Below are 20,000 nucleotides of genomic sequence, written 5' to 3'. Positions count from 1 at the left end.
AAGAGGAAGAGAAGAGAAGAGAAGAGAAGAGAAGAGAAGAGAAGAGAAGAGAAGAGAAGAGAAGCGAAGCGAAGCGAAGAGAAGAGCAGATCAAAGCAAAGGAGGAGGAGGAGGAGGAGGAAGAAGGAGAAGAAGAAGAAGAAGAAGGAGGAGGAGGAGGAGGAGGAGGAGGAGAGACAAGTGGGAGTAGTGTGTGGAGATGCGTGAGGACCTGAAGGTGTTTAGGAGGCGAAAGTGATGGAGACACTGGTGGTGGTGAAGAGGGGAAGACTGATGGAGATGGATGGGTGGGAAGGTGCGTGGGGAGGGAAAGTGAGGGGAGGCACCGTGCGGGGAGAAGACTGAAAGTGAATGAGAGTGAATGACTAACTGACTGACTGACTGACGGTAGGAAAGGAAATGTCTGAGCATGAGAAGGATGATTTAACACAGTAAGTGAACATGGGTGAAGATGATGATGGTGATACTGGAGGTGAGGGCAGTGCAAAAATGAAGTTCAAAACGAAATTAGTAAAATATTAAAACAAACGAAATATAAATGAAGTAAGCACACATACTGAGTAAAAAAAAAAAATGAATAACAAGATTAAAAACGGCAAATCATAACATGAGTGAATATGAGTGAAGGTGAAAGACGATGGATTAAGGTACGATAATGTAAGTAGATGTGAGTGAACATGTGTTGAACTGAGTAAATAAGGAACGAGTTAATAAGGATGAGTTAATCTGAGTAAGAGTGAATGAAGATGAATGAAAATGAATGAAAGTGAATGAAGATAAGTTAACAAATAAACAAAGATGAATGAAGGTGAGTGAAAATGAGTGAGTGAATGAAAGAAGATAAGTTGATCAATGAAAAATAAACAAAAAAATAAAGACGAAAGGAGGAAAGTAAAGGTGAGTGAAGGAAACTGAAGATGAATGAAAGTGAGTGAAAGTGAATAAAATAAGTAGGCCCATAAATAAAAAAAAAAGACCAGTGAAAAATAAATGAAGACGAATGAAAGTGAGTGAAAATGAGTGAAAATGAGTGAAAATGAGAGATGAGCGAAGGTGAGAGTACCACTGACCGTGCAGATGGTTTGAGAGGCGACAGTGCTGCAGCAGGAGGAGGGTGAGAGAGGTGAGGGTGAGCAGGGCAAGCCCCAGCCGTCCTCCAGCCCTCACCCGCATCACACACCATCACGCCGCCTGCCACACAGAGAGACCACAATTAGCGTCACCATCACCACTATCACCATTCCCTATCACTTTTATACTTAGATCATCTTTTTATACCTAGATCAGGAAATCATTGGCGTCATCATCACTACTATCGTCATTTATTGTTAATTTTTTATACCTAAGCAATATCATCATTTCATCCCCACTCACTATCACTTTATACCTCGATCATTAGCATCACCATCATCACTATCAACATTTGCTATCATTTAATTTTTATACGTATCATTAGTGTCATCACCATTACACCACCTGTAGAATAAGTCATTATCAATATCACTATCGTCACTATCACCATTCACTATCACTCCTCATGTTTTATATCTATCATTAGTGTCATCACCATCATGCCACCTGTAGAATAAGAAGTGGAAGTCATTATCAGTATCACCATCCTCACTATCATCATTCATAATCACCATTTACGTTTTATACCAAGACCAGGTCACCATTAACATCCCCATCATCATCATCACCACCACTGTTTACTTAATATACTCATCACTAGTCATTATGAGTTTCACCATTATCACCATTACACATTCATCATATGCTAGCGGTTACAGTTATCATCATCATCATCATGCCGCAGGAAGAAGGAAAAGTCATTGTCGTTATCACTAACATCACCATCATCAAACTCATCATCATCTTCGTCACTATACAGCAACTCATTTCAACACCATCGATATTACATCACCAGCAACAAAGAACAGTACATCCCAACATCACCATCATCACCATTTTTCATCATATTGACACACTATCATTATCAACACCACACCACCAATGCATGTAATCATCATCATCACCACCACCACCACCACCTTTACTCGCCATAACATCCCAACATCACCATCATCACCATATTTCATCACATCATTCACGTACCATCACTATCAACACCGCACCACCAATACGTACCATCACCACCACCGTCACGATCTCCCCCCATCACCATATTCAACACCAACATTACTAATGCATTCTATCACAACCACCAGCACCACCATCACCCCCACCTTCACTCCTCCCCACACAGACACACTCATGCACACTCCCGCCTGCCATCACCACTCTCCCCGCCCTCTCCCCGCCATCGTCATCACCATCACTGTACCTCACGTTCCTTATCCCTCTGCCATCACCACCAGGAACACCGCGGACACATTATCACCACCACCGCCCGTTTTCTTCCACCGCCAATAAAGAAAAACGGACAGTGGCGATTGCACGTCGCTACCACCACCACCACCAGACCGAGAGAGAGAGAGAGAGAGAGAGAGAGAGAGAGAGAGAGAGAGAGAGAGAGAGAGAGAGAGAGAGAGAGAGAGAGAGAGAGAGAGAGAGAGAGAGAGAGAGAGAGAGAGAGAGAGAGAGAGAGAGAGAGAGAGAGAGAGAGAGAGAGAGAGAGAGAGAGAGAGAGAGAGAGAGAGAGAGAGAGAGAGAGAGAGAGAGAGAGAGAGAGAGAGAGAGAGAGAGAGAGAGAGAGAGAGAGAGAGAGAGAGAGAGAGAGAGAGAGAGAGAGAGAGAGAGAGAGAGAGAGAGAGAGAGAGAGAGAGAGAGAGAGAGAGAGAGAGAGAGAGAGAGAGAGAGAGAGAGAGAGAGAGAGAGAGAGAGTAGTGACCACAATAATTTCAGAGCGGCTCCTAAGTTTCTACCGGAGTGGTGAGAGAAGAGGAGGAGGAGGAGGAGGAGGAGGAGGAGGAGGAGGAGGAGGAGGATGAGAGGAAGGGCGGGTAGCAGCAAAGCGAAGGAAGGATGGGAGGCGATGGGAGAAGGAAAGAGAGGATGAATGGGAAGAGAAGGGAAGGGAAGAGAAGGGAAGGGAAGGGAAGGGAAGGGAAGGAAAGGGAGGAGATGGGATTGGAAGAAGGAAAGGAATGTGAGAGGAAAAGGGAGAGGGAAGGAAAAGGGAGATGGAAAGAAAGGGAGATGGGAGGAAATGGGAGAGGGAAGGAAAGTGTAGGGGAGAGAGAAGAGAAGGAATGAGAAAGGAAGAAAAGGCAAGAGAGAAGGAAATCGAAGAGTGAAGGAAAGGGAGAGAAGAGAAGGGAAGAGATGAGAGGGGAAGAGGGACAGAAAAGGAAGGACAGGAGTCTTCTGGATGTATAAGCACTGACCATCACCACCACCACCACCACCACCACCACCATCACCACCACCACCACTATCATCACCACCACCACAACCACCACCACCACCATCAATGCCTTGCAACAAACAACTCAAGAAGCTTTATTTTCAATCTCCTCCGTATTTTTCAGCCTGCCAGTGACGCCCTTGCGCTGCGCCGTGACTGGGTGGTAGGGTGGCTGCGGGATGGCAAGGGGAGGCGGGGCAGCGGCTTGGAAATAAGAGCTAGTAATGATAATTTTGGCGTTTTGATATTATGCCCTTCACTTAACTTCACCAATGTCCGTCAGCCTATCAGTTAATTAATCAGTCGAGTCTTACCTCTTATCTAAAGCTCATCACAGAATAACAATGTCTGTCAGGTTAGGTTAGGTTAGGTCAAACAGGTCTGTATCTCTTATCTAACACTCATCACGGAAAAGCAGTGTCTGTCAATCAACCAATCAGGTCTTTAATTCTAAACTAACACTCTTGATATAATAACAACACAAAGCACTGGTATATGATGGCACAGGTGATGTCAACACTAATATTTCCTTCGTGAAATCTATCTTCCCTACTCGCATAATTTTCTCTCACATACTTCTTATACTGGAATGGAAAAATATATCGGAGTTATACAAAAGTAATAATAATTAATTATAATTAATAATTAAGGTAATAATAATTACTACTCCGAATCATCTCCCTTGTTTAATAGCAAACACAACTTCCTTACTAGTGCTCCCAATAGATTGCCAAACACACGAGAGACAGTCGCCTTACACACACACACACACACACACACACACACACACACACACACACACAGTTCTGAAGCATATAGAAACTTACTCAATACGTAACAACCTAGCCAAAAAATATCTCCAACAACATTGCTTCTTCATCTTTTCCTCCTTTATTTCAACCTGATGGAAATACTGCCATCTCATCTATTTCTAAAGCTGAACTCTTAGCTCAAACCTTTGCTAAAAAAAAAAAAAACTCTACCTTGGACGATTCAGGGCTTGTTCCTTCCTCTCCTCCAAGCTCTGACTACTTCATGCTACCTATTAAAATCCTTTGCAATGATGTTTTGCATACCCTCGCCTTTGAGCTCTCTACATTAAAGTAGGGTGGAAAATACAGCGCAAGAGCAGAGCAAGAAACGAACAGATCCACACCTGCCAATCCTACGAACTGTCCCTATCCACAAATATAAAAATTTTCTTCAAGTCTCTCATATTTAGATACTGACGACATGATTGCTATTGTTTTTGTTGGCAATTTTTTTTACTGTGCAATAACTGAATGGTGGACGAGAGTTGCTACCAATACTCCTAATCACTAGTTCCTAATTCCCTTGCTTAACCATCTTATGTATTGTGTCTTCCCTAATGCTCCTGATGGAAAGACTAAGTCGTATTCTCAAACACTTTGTCACGGTTGTGGTCTTTTTCACAGGCCACAGCCATGACATGCCTGATTCTCACAATGTTACTGCTCACTAGCGCTGCTGAACCTTTCCATTAGAATCCTGAAAGTACCTTTCAGGGTACCAATAACAGACACTGTCTGTTGAAAAATAGTGGAGATAAGCTCCGAAATGTTTGAAAAAACAAATACTGACAGTGGTATGTGTTGCTGTAATGACAGTCCCTGAGGTTTGAGGATCAGATTATCAAGCAAATGTTTCCACTCAAAGAAACAACAACAACCATCCCTGCGAGTTCCATTACCAAGGCATGCAATTCTCTGCATGACAGCGCTGTTGAGGGAGTGGCTTGTTCAATAACATGAATTTCAGGACTGTACTCTCCACAGCTTGTGTTCTGGTGGAGGTTACTGTGACTTTCAAGGTGATTCCATGATTGTAATGACAGCTTGATGGTGATCCTATATCAGCAATGGAGAAAATATCATGAGAACCCGACGAATCAACAGTGGGCTTTGAAAATAATAATTATGAAAGAAGTTTTAAAATTGTTTGGGCGCTCTATGACGCCCTCCTCACAGTCGCCAGACGCCAGAGAGAGACAAAGGAGGAGGCAACAATGTCCCTCGTGGTGGTGGCCGTGGCAGGTCTCACAGTCCACGCCGGCGAAGGTTCACTGACCAGTTTCGCCAAGGCTGCATTTTTATGTACGAGGGTCGCCCGGAGCGGGGATATCCTTGTGCGGCGACACGTGTGCGAGGCTCGGCGGGGTTTGGTTGTCAAATTCGCAAAGTACTCTCAAGAAAACGAGGAAAGGATACGAGAAAAGCAACACGCTGAGACGGCGAGACAGTGACGAGATTTTAAAGAGATTTCTTGGTGAATTTAAATATCTTAGAGCATTTTTCTTTCGCATTTTTTCTTTTCTCAGACGTGTCAGGCACATTGTTTTCCTAAAGTCGTGCATGGATGGAACGTGTGTGTGTGTGTGTGTGTGTGTGTGTGTGTGTGTGTGTGTGTGTGTGTGTGTGTGTGTGTGTGTGTGTCACTAACGCCATCTTCCCTTACATCCTTCCTTCCTACACACACACACACACACACACACACACACACACACACTGCCCTTCCTCTTACCCAAGGTCCCTTCACCTGCTTACTGAATAACATATCGTTCATCATTTTCCTCTCCCTCCCGTAACAGCTCTCACCCTACAGCCTTCCGCCCTGCCCACCCCGTCACATGGCCTTCCCTCCCTTCACTACATCCCTTCCTATAACCTTCCGCAGACATCCTTCCGTGCACGCCCCTTCCCCTACGTCTGTCTTGGGGCGGGCCACGGAGCCACCTGCTGTACGCCTCGTCTCTGCTGTAACCTCGTCAGCCTCGTCCCTCACCACGACCATGTCCTTTACATTATACTTAGTAGACATTTTCTCTGCTGGTTATTGTTTCTCTAGTGGAAAATATTCGCATTGTATTTATTTTTTTTTATTTTCATTTTTGGTAGAAGATTGTGTATTGAGTTACTGTTATCGTATTTTGCTATATGGGTAGTGTGTGTGTGTGTGTGTGTGTGTGTGTGTGTGTGTGTGTGTGTGTGTGTGTGTGTGTGTGTGTGTGTGTGTGTGTGTGTGTGTGTGTGTGTGTGTGTGTGAGAGAGAGAGAGAGAGAGAGAGAGAGAGAGAGAGAGAGAGAGAGAGAGAGAGAGAGAGAGAGAGAGAGAGAGAGAGAGAGAGAGAGAGAGAGAGAGAGAGAGAGAGAGAGAGAGAGAGAGAGAGAGAGAGAGAGAGAGAGAGAGAGAGAGAGAGAGAGAGAGAGAGAGAGAGAGAGAGAGAGAGAGAGAGAGAAACACCATAAAAAAACAATGCCACAACACACACACACACACACACACAACTCTAAATTCCCTCATAAATAGCAATTAAATCACCCAGATATTCTTGACCTTTGACCCTTCCTCACCATACACCATAGACCAAGGCCTTCCATCACTATCACTATCACTATCAAGGCTGGCTGGAGGGTGGAGGAGGATGGACATCTGGGTTACATCACCATCACCTTGCTCTCTCTCTCTCTCTCTCTCTCTCTCTCTCTCTCTCTCTCTCTCTCTCTCTCTCTCTCTCTCTCTCTCTCTCTCTCTCTCTCTCTCTCTCTCTCTCTCTTCCAGGCATCCCTAACTTGGCGCTCCTTGATCCAGCCCGCAGAGGAGGAGGAGGAGGAGGAGGAGGAGGAGGAGAAGGAGGAGGAGGAGATTTGGTACAAACCGGATAGACTGTAGGATCCTTCCAAACTCACCCAATCCGGACTTACACCTTATCCTTCTTTCTTCCTATCCACATCCTTCCCACCCCTTCTTTCATTTACATTCCCTTCCCTGACCCTCATCCAAGCTTTACCCTTATTTATATCCAAGCAGTTTTATTTTTAACCCTTATCTTTATTCTTGTCTTTCGCATCTCATTCCCTTTTCTTATCCTTATTCATATTTTACTCATGTCGTTATCCTTGTCTTTTATAGTCATCGTTCTTATTCTTGTCTTCAGTACCTCTTATTCTTATTCCTGTCCTTCGTGGCTCCTATAGTCCCTCTTCCTGTCCTTCGTGGCTCTTATTGTTCCTCTTCCTGTCCTTCGTGGCTCTTATTGTCCCTCTTCCTGTCCTTAGTAGGTCTTATTGTCCCTCTTCCTGTCCTTCGTGGCTCTTGTTGTCCCTCTTCCTGTCCTTCGTGGCTCTTATTGTCCCTCTTCCTGTCCTTCGTGGCTCTTGTTGTCCCTCTTCCTGTCCTTCGTGGCTCTTGTTGTCCCTCTTCCTGTCCTTCGTGGCTCTTATTGTCCCTCTTCCTGTCCTTCGTGGCTCTTGTTGTCCCTCTTCCTGTCCTTCGTTGCTCCTATAGTCCCTCTTCCTGTCCTTCGTGGCTCTTAATTGTCCCTCTTCCTGTCCTTAGTAGGTCTTATTGCTCTTATCCTTAACGAGAAATCAAGAAAATACGAATAATTAACTAAAACGCGCCACAACTCAATAATTTAAGCAGTTTGATTCTACTCGTATTTCTGTTTTAATGTTTTAGTCATAACATAAACGTAGCTATATTCTGGTTATATTCCATTTTATATTGTAATAGTTTGATGTCAAACGTCTTAATGTTCCGTGGTTTTAGGTGATTTTTGCGAAAGATATGTAAGAAAAAGCTTCATATTTCTGTGCATTGTATTATTTATTATTATTATTATTATTATTAGTAGTAGTAGTAGTAGCAGTAGTAGTAGCAGTAGTAATAATAATAGTAGTAGTAGTAGTAGTAGTAGTAGTAGTAGTAGTAGTAGTAGTAGTAGTAGTAGTAGTAGTAGTAGCAGTAGTAGTATCCTAACCACATGCAGCAAAGGAAAAGGAGTGTTGGGACAAGATGGCGAGGTTGGCGAGGCTGCAGCACTACCCTCACCTCGAAGCAAGCCTGCCCCCTACATATTCATAAGCCAGGGAGTTAACCACTACACAAACACAGGTGCAGGAGAACCCGCTGCCTTGCCAGTCGCTCCGAGGTGGTCTGCTCCTTAACACCAATCAAGACAACACTGACTTTCACAACACTAAAAAACAATGTATGAAATATTTATAGCCATCGATAAAAGAGAAGGGGAATAAAAAAAGATGGATATTACAATTCCTGGCTAGTATAATGTCTCAGAGTGGTTAGTGATGAAGGAAAGACGTTAAACAACAGGGAAGGCGTTAACAAGACACAGAAAGTCGCAGGCAGGTGGCAGGTCAGAAGAAACACACTAACCACGCGTGGATACAACAAACTGAATCCAATTGCACCTGTTTGCCTGGTTACTGTTTTGTCTTCTGGTAAAACGGCTGTGTTTTGTGGCCAGCTGAGTCATTTATGCATCTAGTTAATTCAATTGGTAAGGAGAGGGAGAAAAATATAGATAGACGGAGAGATAAATAGATAGTGGACATTTTTCTATTGGTTATTGTTTCTAGAGTGACAAATGTTCATATTGTATCTATTTATTTTATTTTTTTGTGGGAGATTAAGTATTAAGTTTTTTGTTTTCTTGTCTAGCTGGGTGGATGATGCAAGAGAGAGAGAGAGAGAGAGAGAGAGAGAGAGAGAGAGAGAGAGAGAGAGAGAGAGAGAGAGAGAGAGAGAGAGAGAGAGAGAGAGAGAGAGAGAGAGAGAGAGAGAGAGAGAGAGAGAGAGAGAGAGAGAGAGAGAGAGAGAGAGAGAGAGAGAGAGAGAGAGATAGAGCTTCGTGTCTTAAAAGGTCCCGCGATGCTACAGCTACAAAGCAGAACTAAAGAGTAAAGAGAGCAGCTGAGAACACCCCAGTCAGTCAGTCAGTCAGTCAGTCAGTCAGTCAGCACCCATTTGCCAAGCTCCAGTGTGTACCTCAGAGTGCCATATAAGACTCCGCAGGGCACCAATCGATAATAGAACAGATGAGAAGCATTGAGGTGACGAAGAACGCAACGAGCAGAGACAAGAGGGATGCACGCCGTCGTTACCTCAGCGACAAGCAGAGTTCAGTGGTTGTTTGGGTCCAGACGCCTCAAAGTCCTTAAGAAACGAGTCATTTTTCTGTACGGTAATGCTGTGTTTTGCGTACGATTGCACCAACACAACTCGGGAACTGACCGTAACCTGGATTTTGTAACATTTCTATTGTATGTTTTTTTTTTTTTTTACTTTGTGTGTGTGTGTGTGTGTGTGTGTGTGTGTGTGTGTGTGTGTGTGTGTGTGTGTGTGTGTGTGTGTGTGTGTGTGTGGAGCAGCAATAACAAGACTTTTTTTCTCTCTCGTTCTTAGCCAGCCAGTCTCCAGTCCGAAGAAAACGAGAAAGAAAAAAGAAAACACGAAAAAAAAAAAAAACACGCAGCAATCCCATTCCCACCCAAACAGGCGGAAAAACGTGTGGGGCGTGACACTCCCTCCCCCGCCATTCACTTTCACCGTCGTTAGTAAGGAAACAGCCCCCTACGATGCCCTCACCCAGACTTGAACCTTCCTGCCTGTCTGCCTTCCTTCTGTCCACCATTTCCCTCCTCCTCTTCCTCCTCTTCCTCCTTCACACTACCACCATCACCTTCAACAGTCCTCTTCATCACCCCTGCAGTCACCACCATTCCCTTTCATCATCACCATCATTACTAACATTTTCCCATTCCTTCTCCTCCTCCTCCTCCTCCTCCTCCTCCTCCTCCTCCTCCTCCTCCTCCTCCTCCTCATCATCATCATCATCATCATCATCCTTCACACCACCACTATCATCACCAGCACCATTCCTTTCTTCATTATCATCACCATCACAACATACATAATTTCTCCTTGTCCTTGTTCTTACTGCCACCACCACCACCATCACCACTACTACCACCACCACCAACACCAACACCAACACCACTCATCCTAACTCCTCTATAATGCTGCTCTCCCTCCTCTTCCTCTCCCCACCATGTCCATCTCCCCCCCAGTCTTTCTTCTTCCCAAGTAAGGTAAAGGGGGAGTGGTAGAGTGAAGAAGGAAAGGAAGAGGGAGAGGAGAGGAGAGGAGACAAGTAAAGGACGAAGTAAAGGAAAGGAAGAAGAGGGAGAGGGATAGGAAGGGAGGTAAGTAAATGAGGAAATGAAGGAGAGAGAGAGAGAGAGAGAGAGAGAGAGAGAGAGAGAGAGAGAGAGAGAGAGAGAGAGAGAGAGAGAGAGAGAGAGAGAGAGAGAGAGAGAGAGAGAGAGAGAGAGAAATGTGGTAATAGGTACGGAGGTAGTAAAGAAAGAACGAAAGAAAGAAGGAAAGAAAAAGAAAGGAAAGAATAAAGAAAGGAAAGGAAGGAAGGAAGGGAGGAAGGGAGTAGGTATAACGAGGTATAGAAGGAAGGAAGATAGAAAGAAAAAGAAAGGAAAGCAGGAAGGAAGGAAGGAAGGAACACACACACACACACACACACACACACACACACACACACACACACACACACACACACACACACACAGTCCCAGGGAAGAGTGCAAAGGCTTCTCAGGGGAACGAAATCTGCTTTTACTGATGAGGAAGAGGATAACGTCAACGCCAAAAGGGATCCTTGCCTCCTCCTCCTCCTCCTCCTCCTCCTCCTCCTCCTCCTCCAAAACAGCGTCCGGATTGGAGAAGTTTACGAGACTTTTTTTTCTCTCTCTCTCCCTCTCTCTTTTTCCTTCCATTTATAACACTGATTAATGTGGCAGAATTTTTTTTTTTAACTTTATTTTTTGTTGATTTGTTATGTTACAGTTTATGAAGTCGCTATTCGACAAAACAGCTTCAATATTTACGAAAGTTTAGAAGCTGTTTACCTATTTATTTTTGGTCTTGCTTTTCTTTTTCTTTTTCTTTTTTTTTATGAGTTGATAAATGCAGGAATAGAGTTCAATTTTTTATAGATTTTTTTTTGTTTATTTGCTGAATTTACGAAAGTTTACGAGAACCTGTTTACCTATTTATTAATTTTATCTATTTTTCGTCTTTTCCTTTTTTTTTACGATTTGCTTGATAAATACATTTTTTTTTAAAGTTTCCGTCAATTCGGAAGCTTGTTTTTATGAGCCAGCTTCTGGATTCACGAAATTTATAAAGTTATATATATATTTTTTTCATTTTTTTTTTCCGTGGCCAACGTGACAATGGATCATGCATTTTACATATTCTTTGTTTCCTTTATCTTTTAATGTTCTTGTCAAAACAACTTCTTATTTACAATGTTTGAGATTCTTATTCCTCTGTCTCTCCCTTTGTAGCTCAGCTGACCAATACGAGAACGGAAACAAGAAGAAAAACTTTTTTTTTCTTTATTATTTTGCTCACTTTTTTGTTTGTTACTACGTATATACACAACACCTACTATTCATTCCCTCCTTTCTTCCTTTGTTTTGTCTTAAAAATAGCAACGAAGTATATTTTCTATGTTTTCTTTTTCATTTCCTTACTGTTTTGTTTTCCTTCTTTTTTCGCCCATTTTTTGTTATGTGTCTGGCTGCTTGGCGTGTTGAGCAGGCGGAGAGAAGGCAGCGGTGACACGTAATGACATGTTAGTGCATGCCACTCTCTTTATACTTCCAGATTTGACAAGAGGCTGAATTTTTTCCTGCTTCCTCTTCTTCTTCCTTTCTTTTCCTCTTTCTTCTACGCTCTTTACGTCTCCGGATTTGCCAAGAAGAGCCCATATTTGTGCATTAACTTCTTTACTCTCCTTTTTCTTCGTCTTCATATTCATTACCTTCTTTCTTCCTCCCCCTTCTTCCTCTTCCTTTTCTCTCTCTCTTCTCCTCTCTCTCTTCTTCATCATCGTCGTCTTGGCTGGGAGTGGTCCGTCAGAGGTCACCAGGGCAGGTCACCGTTTCCACCTTACTGTCTCCTACTTTTTTGTCGCACCCATCACCACCCATCAATAAACTGAATTAACCTAAACCTAATTTCGCCTACCTATACCGATCCTCACCACACGTAACCTAATCCCACCAAACTTAACCAAACCAAACCTAACCTAATCTAAACCTAAGTTAGACCTCGGATGGAAGCGCTAATGTTATTCCAGTATACCAGAAGAGGAGTAACCAGACACCTCAGAAACTAAATTGGCAAACTTTTACAAATTCCCTTCTATAATCATCTTATTGGCATGTTGAGGCTTTTCGCTCCTCATTTTTGTATGGTTGGTAAGAGAGAGAGAGAGAGAGAGAGAGAGAGAGAGAGAGAGAGAGAGAGAGAGAGAGAGAGAGAGAGAGAGAGAGAGAGAGAGAGAGAGAGAGAGAGAGAGAGATGGCATGTTGAGGCTTTTCGCTCCTCATTTTTGTATGGTTGGTAAGAGAGAGAGAGAGAGAGAGAGAGAGAGAGAGAGAGAGAGAGAGAGAGAGAGAGAGAGAGAGAGAGAGAGAGAGAGAGAGAGAGAGAGACGGGGGGGATGAACACTTAAGCTAAACTGAATAAAAAAAAAAAAAAAAGAAGAAAAAGGAATTGGAAAGGAGAAAATACTCATAATGGAGTTAACTGAAGTGAATGAAATAAATGAACCAATTCATCTTAACTAAAGTGGAATAAAAAGTAATAAAAAAAAAGAAGACGAAAATAAGACCAAAATAACAAACCAGCAGAATTTATAATATATTAATATCAAGTAACCAGATTATTAAAAACAAAGAAGTAAAGTAAATGAAGATAAAACTTATGTCGGGAAAAAAGAAATGAGACTCAGAGGAGAAGATAAAAAAATTATTATAAAGAGATGGGAAATTTAAATATTAAAATAACCAAAATTAGAGAGAGAGAGAGAGAGAGAGAGAGAGAGAGAGAGAGAGAGAGAGAGAGAGAGAGAGAGAGAGAGAGAGAGAGAGAGAGAGAGAGAGAGAGAGAGAGAGAGAGAGAGAGAGAGAGAGAGAGAGAGAGAAAAACTGTTAAAGAAATCCAAGAAAAGAAACTGAAGATAAGCAAAGAATCGTGAAGAAAAAAATAAAAGTCAAGAAGGAAAACGAAATATGAAATCCAAAGAAAACCTTGAGTCGCCAAACGCATAAAATGAAAAGAAAGAAAACCAGGAAAGAAACAATTAGAGGATATTTGAATAGAAACAAATAAAAAAAAGATGAAAGGATTGATGATAAGAAAATAAACAAACAAATCAAACCAGTAATAAGACATGCCCATTAACCTGTACAAGACATAAATGGGTGCATCAAAAACACCTTTGTTGTACCTTTGAAGAGGAATAACGTTTTGGAGAGAAGCACTAGTTTAGGAACACGTTAGTAGAAAAAAAGGTAAATGAAACTCGTAGTAGAAACACGTCACTAGAACACCACAAGAACCACATTTTTAAAAGCAGACTACCAGAAAGAAAACACACAAGAACACAAGTAATGAAACACCTAAGTAGATGAAGCACAAGACAGTACAATCACATTACGCGACACAATTACAAGCACATTACAAGACAAAAACACGTGATTAAGCACAAGAACAGATGAAGCACCTTAGCAGAATAAACAGAGTATTTCTTTTTTTATGTAAGAGGATCTCAGGCCAAGGCCAACAAGAAAGGGGGAAAAAAAGACCCACTGAGGTGCCTGTCCATAAAGAGGAAGGCCAAAAAGATTATCCAAAATTGAAGGATAAGTCTTGAAAGACATATATACAACACGGAATATGTTTACTATCACTGTTATTTGGCACATTTTTTGCTTAATTACTAACCTCTCTGCGATATCTTTTCTTGTTCTCTAGCTACATTGTGCTGGCGGGAAATTGTAACATCTATTCTTACTTATCATCTTTTTTTTTCTAGATGCTTATAAATATTCCATACGTTGCTTTTGGTGTCGTAAATTGTTGCATACCACCTCGCCTTTTTTTTTTTTCTTTCAGTCACTCAATCAGTAAGTATCTTGAAACATTATATATATATATATATATATATATATATATATATATATATATATATATATATATATATATATATATATATATATATATATATATATATATATATATATATATATATATATATATATATATATATATATATATATATATATATATATATATATATATATATATATATATATATATATATATATATATATATATATATATAATAGAGACCTATTCATACAGGAAGCACGTCAACCTTAGGGAACAGGATACGCCCCAAGGAAGGAACGTCACCACACTCATGGGGGAGGAAGCACCGGCCGCCGTGTGTGTGTGTGTGTGTGTGTGTGTGTGTGTGTGTGTGTCTTCAGTTTAATAATGGAGCGGCCTCGTATGCTGCTTTGGAAGACTTGATGCACCTTCCTGCATGTGTGACGCGCTTCATAGCAACACTTATGTAATATTAACGCGTGTGTGTGTGTGTGTGTGTGTGTGTGTGTGTGTGTGTGTGTGTGTGTGTGTGTGTGTGTGTGTCTCTCTCTCTCTCTCTCTCTCTCTCTCTCTCTCTCTCTCTCTCTCTCTCTCTCTCTCTCTCTCTCTTATATAAAAACAAATTAAAGCTGTCACTTAAAAACAGCAAACTGAACGTAGAGAAGAAGAATGTTGCTGATGATGATGCAATGAGAGGAAGAGGAGGAGGAGGAGGATGAAGAGGAGGAGGAGGAGAAGGAGGCACAGTGACACAGACATCACTGGGCACAGTAAATAATTATCTGACTCTTTATTTCTATTTTAAGATAGACAAAATCACTTAACACTTTTCTGATCTCTCTCTCTCTCTCTCTCTCTCTCTCTCTCTCTCTCTCTCTCTGCGTGTGATGACCTCTGTTGCGGCGTGAATCAATGAATTTCTTTTTTGTCTTTGCCTCTCTCTCTCTCTCTCTCTCTCTCTCTCTCTCTCTCTCTCTCTCTCTCTCTCTCTCTCTCTCTCTCTCTCTCTCTCTCTCTCTCTCTCTCTCGTGTGTGTGTGTGTGTGTGTGTGTGTGTGTGTGTGTGTGTGTGTGTGTGGGCGCCGGGACCTCAGCACGCCCGCCAGGAGCCACGCGAGGCGGAATGCGGCGCCAGCACTGCACGAACTTGTCTGTCCCACCTCCACAAGGGCCGCGCTGTTGCCTTCACGCTACGGGTTTTGTAGTCCCGTTAAAAAAAAAACAATATGATGTGACGAGGAAATGCAGGAGGAGGAAGAGAAAGACGACGACGACGACGACGACGACGACAACGACGGTGAGAACATGAAGATAACAAGAAGGGCGAGAACAGAACAAGAGAAGACAACGAAAAATAGAGAGAAGAGAATCAAGAAACGACGAGGGGGAGGAAGAAGACAAGGATGAGAAGGAGGATATGGGCAAAGAAAGAGAGGAAGCGGATGAGAAGGCAAATAAGGAGGAGGATGAGGAGGAGGGGGAGGAGGAGGGTCACATGGAGGAGGGAGAGTAAGACAGCAAACAGAATGTACCTGAGTGTTTTGATAATGGGAGAGGGACAGGCAAGGGTGGTCAGGTGTGCCGTGCGTGTGTCGAGGAGTGATAGGGACCCTTGCTTCCTTTCTGGGACTGGGACGTAGAGGGAACCTTGAACACACGCACAGGTGGTATAGGAGCAGAGAGATTAACGAATACACACACACACACACACACACACACACATCTTAACGCTTTGACTGCTACTTAGTACATCTCACTCCGAGACATCTTTACTTGTTCTACAGCAGCATCCAATCTTTGAACTGGGAAAAAATAGCAAAATGTATTCTTTTATGGGTTAACTTTCTTGTAGATGCTTGTAAAGACTTCACGCATTGCTTCTGGTGCTGCTAACTGTTTCGTGTCGCAGAGGAAGGGTTAATGAGAAAGAAAACGGAAGAACAAGAAAGACAGCGAGGCAAATATTGACCGGAGGATAAACAGTAAATAAAGAATGGAAGTATATAAAAGGTAATGAAAAGAAATGTTATGGAGTTTTTTTTTAATAGTTTGGTTAAATGTTTCTTGTAGTAGTTTCTCAAAGAATTTAGTTGTGTATATGAAATTATTGGAACCCATTTCTCTCTCTCTCTCTCTCTCTCTCTCTCTCTCTCTCTCTCTCTCTCTCTCTCTCTCTCTCTCTCTCTCTCTCTCTCTCTCTGTCCCCTCACAGAAACAAACTTGTATTACTACCGCGCACTTCCTGGACACAATGCTCCTTTACCTACTAATTCACCAATTCCTTCCTTCCTCCTCCTCCTCCTCCTCCTCCTCCTCCTCCTCCTCCTCCTCCTCCTCCTCCTTCTCCGTCACCCCCCTTATCAGTCCCTCACTCCTGCCCCACCTCCCCCCTCAGCTGTCACCACTGACACCTGCCACATCTCTCCGCCCCGCCGCCAGTTTTCACCTCATCACTTCCCAGAGGCGGCACTCACAGTCACGTGGCTCCCTCGATGCGTAAACACTTTTTCTGGTGCGTACTTTGCTTGTTTACATTCTTACTTGTTATTCTGTTCAGGGACTTCAAGACTTGATATTAATAGTTGACTGTGATATATGCGTTATATTTACATTTCTCTATTATTCTGTTTAAGTTTGTTTTTCCAATGCAGTTTTTATAATTTTTGTTTGTTTTTATATTATGTTGGATGGTGAAAATTTCTTTTGATTCTTTTTTTTAATTATTGCTCTATTTAGGCATTTTTTCTCTAATTTATTGTTTGTCATTCTGTTTGTTTTTATTTAATGGTGGATGGTGAGACTTCCTTCTGATATATACTGTATACACACACACTTTTACTTTATTTACTGTTATGTTTAGCTTTCTTATATTACTTAAAGAAAATAAAAATAACCTTGAGTATGATAAACTACTTTTAGAGCGAGGAAAACCCAACTCTTTCAAATCGTAAGGAGTAACACATTCCACCATCAAATATTGACACACATGGAGTAAAATTGTTAAATATTGACAAACACACACACACACACACACACACACACACAAGGACTGACGGACGGACGGACGGACACACACACACACACACACACACAATCCAACCAAACAAAAAACAAATAAACACACACACACACACACACACACTATTTACATTATCACAAACCATTATTTTTTCAAACGAACAATTAAACGCAACACTCAACAATTACGGCATCGAATATTCACGTAGATCGAGCAAAACAAAGTGAAACATTACAACACAAACAAGCATAACCATCGCCAATCACTCAAGTCCCATTACATTATTTGCCAGCACCAAAAAATTACGGACAACTAGAGAAACAAAACAAAACATTAAGCGCAACTACTGCCAATTACTCGTGCTAGAATTACCTAACCACTTTCAGCTCCACATGTTCCCGTGCAGAGGTAAACACATCCTAACATGGAGTGGAGTGTACAAGTGCTTGGCTTCACTACAGCAATACGACCTGAATAGAATATACCTTTATTTATTCACGCTGACAACTTCATTTTAACTCTCCTGCACTTTCCGACTGAATTTGTGCTCTTATTTAATTTCGTTCATTAGTTCATATAGATAAATTAATTTATTTGAGTGGTTTTACTATGTTTCTACTTTATATTTACTGTTTTTCATTTCGCATTTTTCTTCTTGAGGACGATAGACACAAACATTATCCGGGCATTTCTAATTTCACTCATAATGACAATGTACTAAGTTCATTCACGCATCATTTCGGAAACATCCAACTTTTTTCTTCGTTTATGTTCTATCAGTTGTTTTTATCATTAGCGGTTTTTCTTTCCCTCTCTCCACACAGCACATTCCCAACACGTGCACGTCCGCGGCCCTCATGCATCACAGCGGAGGTATTGCCTTATTGCCTCACTGTTAATTAATGCAGGTAAGGTTTGTCTGCGCGACCAGCGAGGGTCGCCAGCCTCATTTGACTTCATGACTAATGCGGTGCCTCCTCGACCTTTACTAAGTATATATACACACGCACATTACATAATATATATATATATATATATATATATATATATATATATATATATATATATATATATATATATATATATATATATATATATATATATATATATATATATATATATATAGTGTGTGTGTGTGTGTGTGTGTGTGTGTGTGTGTGTGTGTGTGTGTGTGTGTGTGTGTGTGTGTGTGTGTGTGTGTGTGTGTGCGCGCCCGTGCACCGTGCGCGCGTGCACCATGCACCACCCGCGCTTTTGTATATGTACGTATCTACAGGCATGCATATACGGTTGACTCTTTGGAGACCATGCTTTACTCGATAAAGTTACAAGTGTTCCGGTGGTCGTGGTGAGTACAGCTGCAGGAAAGAAGCTTTCAGCACGAGGAAATCAAAGTCAGCATCCGCACAAGAATAAAAAAAATAGTAATATCAAGATGATTTAAGTTAACATAAACAAATAATCAAATTAACATCCTCAGAAAAATCATACTAAGCAAGCAAAAGTTGACCATGAAAAAAATAGAATAAATAAAGTAAAATCAAAATAAATAAATAAATAACTAAATAAAAAGTTAATACCAACAACACCAAAAAAGAAAAATCCCTCTAACAAACAAACACAGAGACCATCAAACTTAACAACCAGACAATCACATTAACACAAACAACCAATCAAGGGTAACAAAAAAAAAAAAAAAAAAAAAAAAAAAAAAAAAAAAACTCAAACAAAAAAAAAAAAAAAAAAACCTGAAAAGTTCACATCACTTATCAAAGAGTAAAGATAATGAGCGCGTTAGTCAGCATGTGTTACCTGTTGTTGCTTTGCTCCCGCCACGATAATCTTGATAATGGTAAAGATGACTTCCTCCTCCATGGCTGCGTTTATGAGTCCTCACCTGCAACACCGCGGCCACACCGATCATGTAACACCACTGCCAACACCACCACTGCACCGCCACGTCCCCACCACCACCACCACCACCACCACCACTGCTGCCACTAACAGTCCTAACACGTCACAACACCACGATCTCAATACCAACCCCAGTACAACACCACAAAGAAATCACGTCACCGCATCATCATTATAACACCGCCATATGTGTGCACCACTGTCATCACCTCCACGGCACAACACCATAACACAAGGCAACACCACAATGCCACTGTCACTATCAACATAACAACACCATTACCACACAATCACAATTTAACCTACACCGCTGTCCTACACCAGAAACACCACCGTACAACCTACACCACACCATTCCCTTCCCTCTTCTCACCACACATCACCACAACCTGCACCACAGCACACCCACTTCAACCACAACACAACACCACATCACACCTTGACACCACCACCTTGTACTCTCACCACAAGTTCCGCCCCACAACTGGCGACACCACCACCATTACCACCACCACATAACCACTTCACCACCACACGCACGTCATCAGATGTTAGTGAAGGTCACGACAAGGTCAGAATGTGGTGCGGCTACTCTCTCTCTCTCTCTCTCTCTCTCTCTCTCTCTCTCTCTCTCTCTCTCTCTCTCTCTCTCTCTCTCTCTCTCTCTCTGATTTTGTTCTCATCTTTATTTTTTTCTATTCATTTACTTCGTTTTTGTTCTCCTCCTCCTCCTCCTCCTCTTCATCCTTCACCACCTCCTAGTCCTTTTTTGTTCTTCCTTTTTTTCCTTTGTCCTCATCATTATTCCGACTTTGTTATCTCTCCCCTTCCACCTCCTTTTTATTATGATTTTTCCTCTTTCCCCCTTCCTTCTCCTCCTCTTTCTTCCTATCCATATC

General features: G+C 41.9%; 1 protein-coding gene across 2 annotated transcripts in view; it reads right to left on the bottom strand.

The window, feature by feature from the left end:
• The window catches only part of LOC135110327 (chondroitin sulfate N-acetylgalactosaminyltransferase 2-like), an 85,773-nt gene that overhangs the window by 41,665 nt on the left and 24,108 nt on the right, over nucleotides 1-20,000 (bottom strand). Inside the window, exons 2-3 of one of the 2 annotated variants that reach the window (XM_064022559.1) lie at nucleotides 19,000-19,084; nucleotides 1,071-1,191 (exon numbers count right to left, since the gene is read on the bottom strand). In XM_064022559.1, coding sequence (XP_063878629.1) covers nucleotides 1,071-1,173 — 103 coding nt within the window. In that variant the 5' untranslated portion in view covers nucleotides 1,174-1,191; nucleotides 19,000-19,084. The remainder of the gene's footprint in view (nucleotides 1-1,070; nucleotides 1,192-18,999; nucleotides 19,085-20,000) is intronic. The other variant, XM_064022560.1, reaches the window with a different exon arrangement.

Source organism: Scylla paramamosain, chromosome 20, assembly GCF_035594125.1.
Source record: "Scylla paramamosain isolate STU-SP2022 chromosome 20, ASM3559412v1, whole genome shotgun sequence".
NCBI lineage: Eukaryota > Metazoa > Arthropoda > Malacostraca > Decapoda > Portunidae > Scylla > Scylla paramamosain.
Note: the sequence above shows the minus strand (reverse complement) of the source record. Positions and strands in the feature narration are given on the sequence as shown.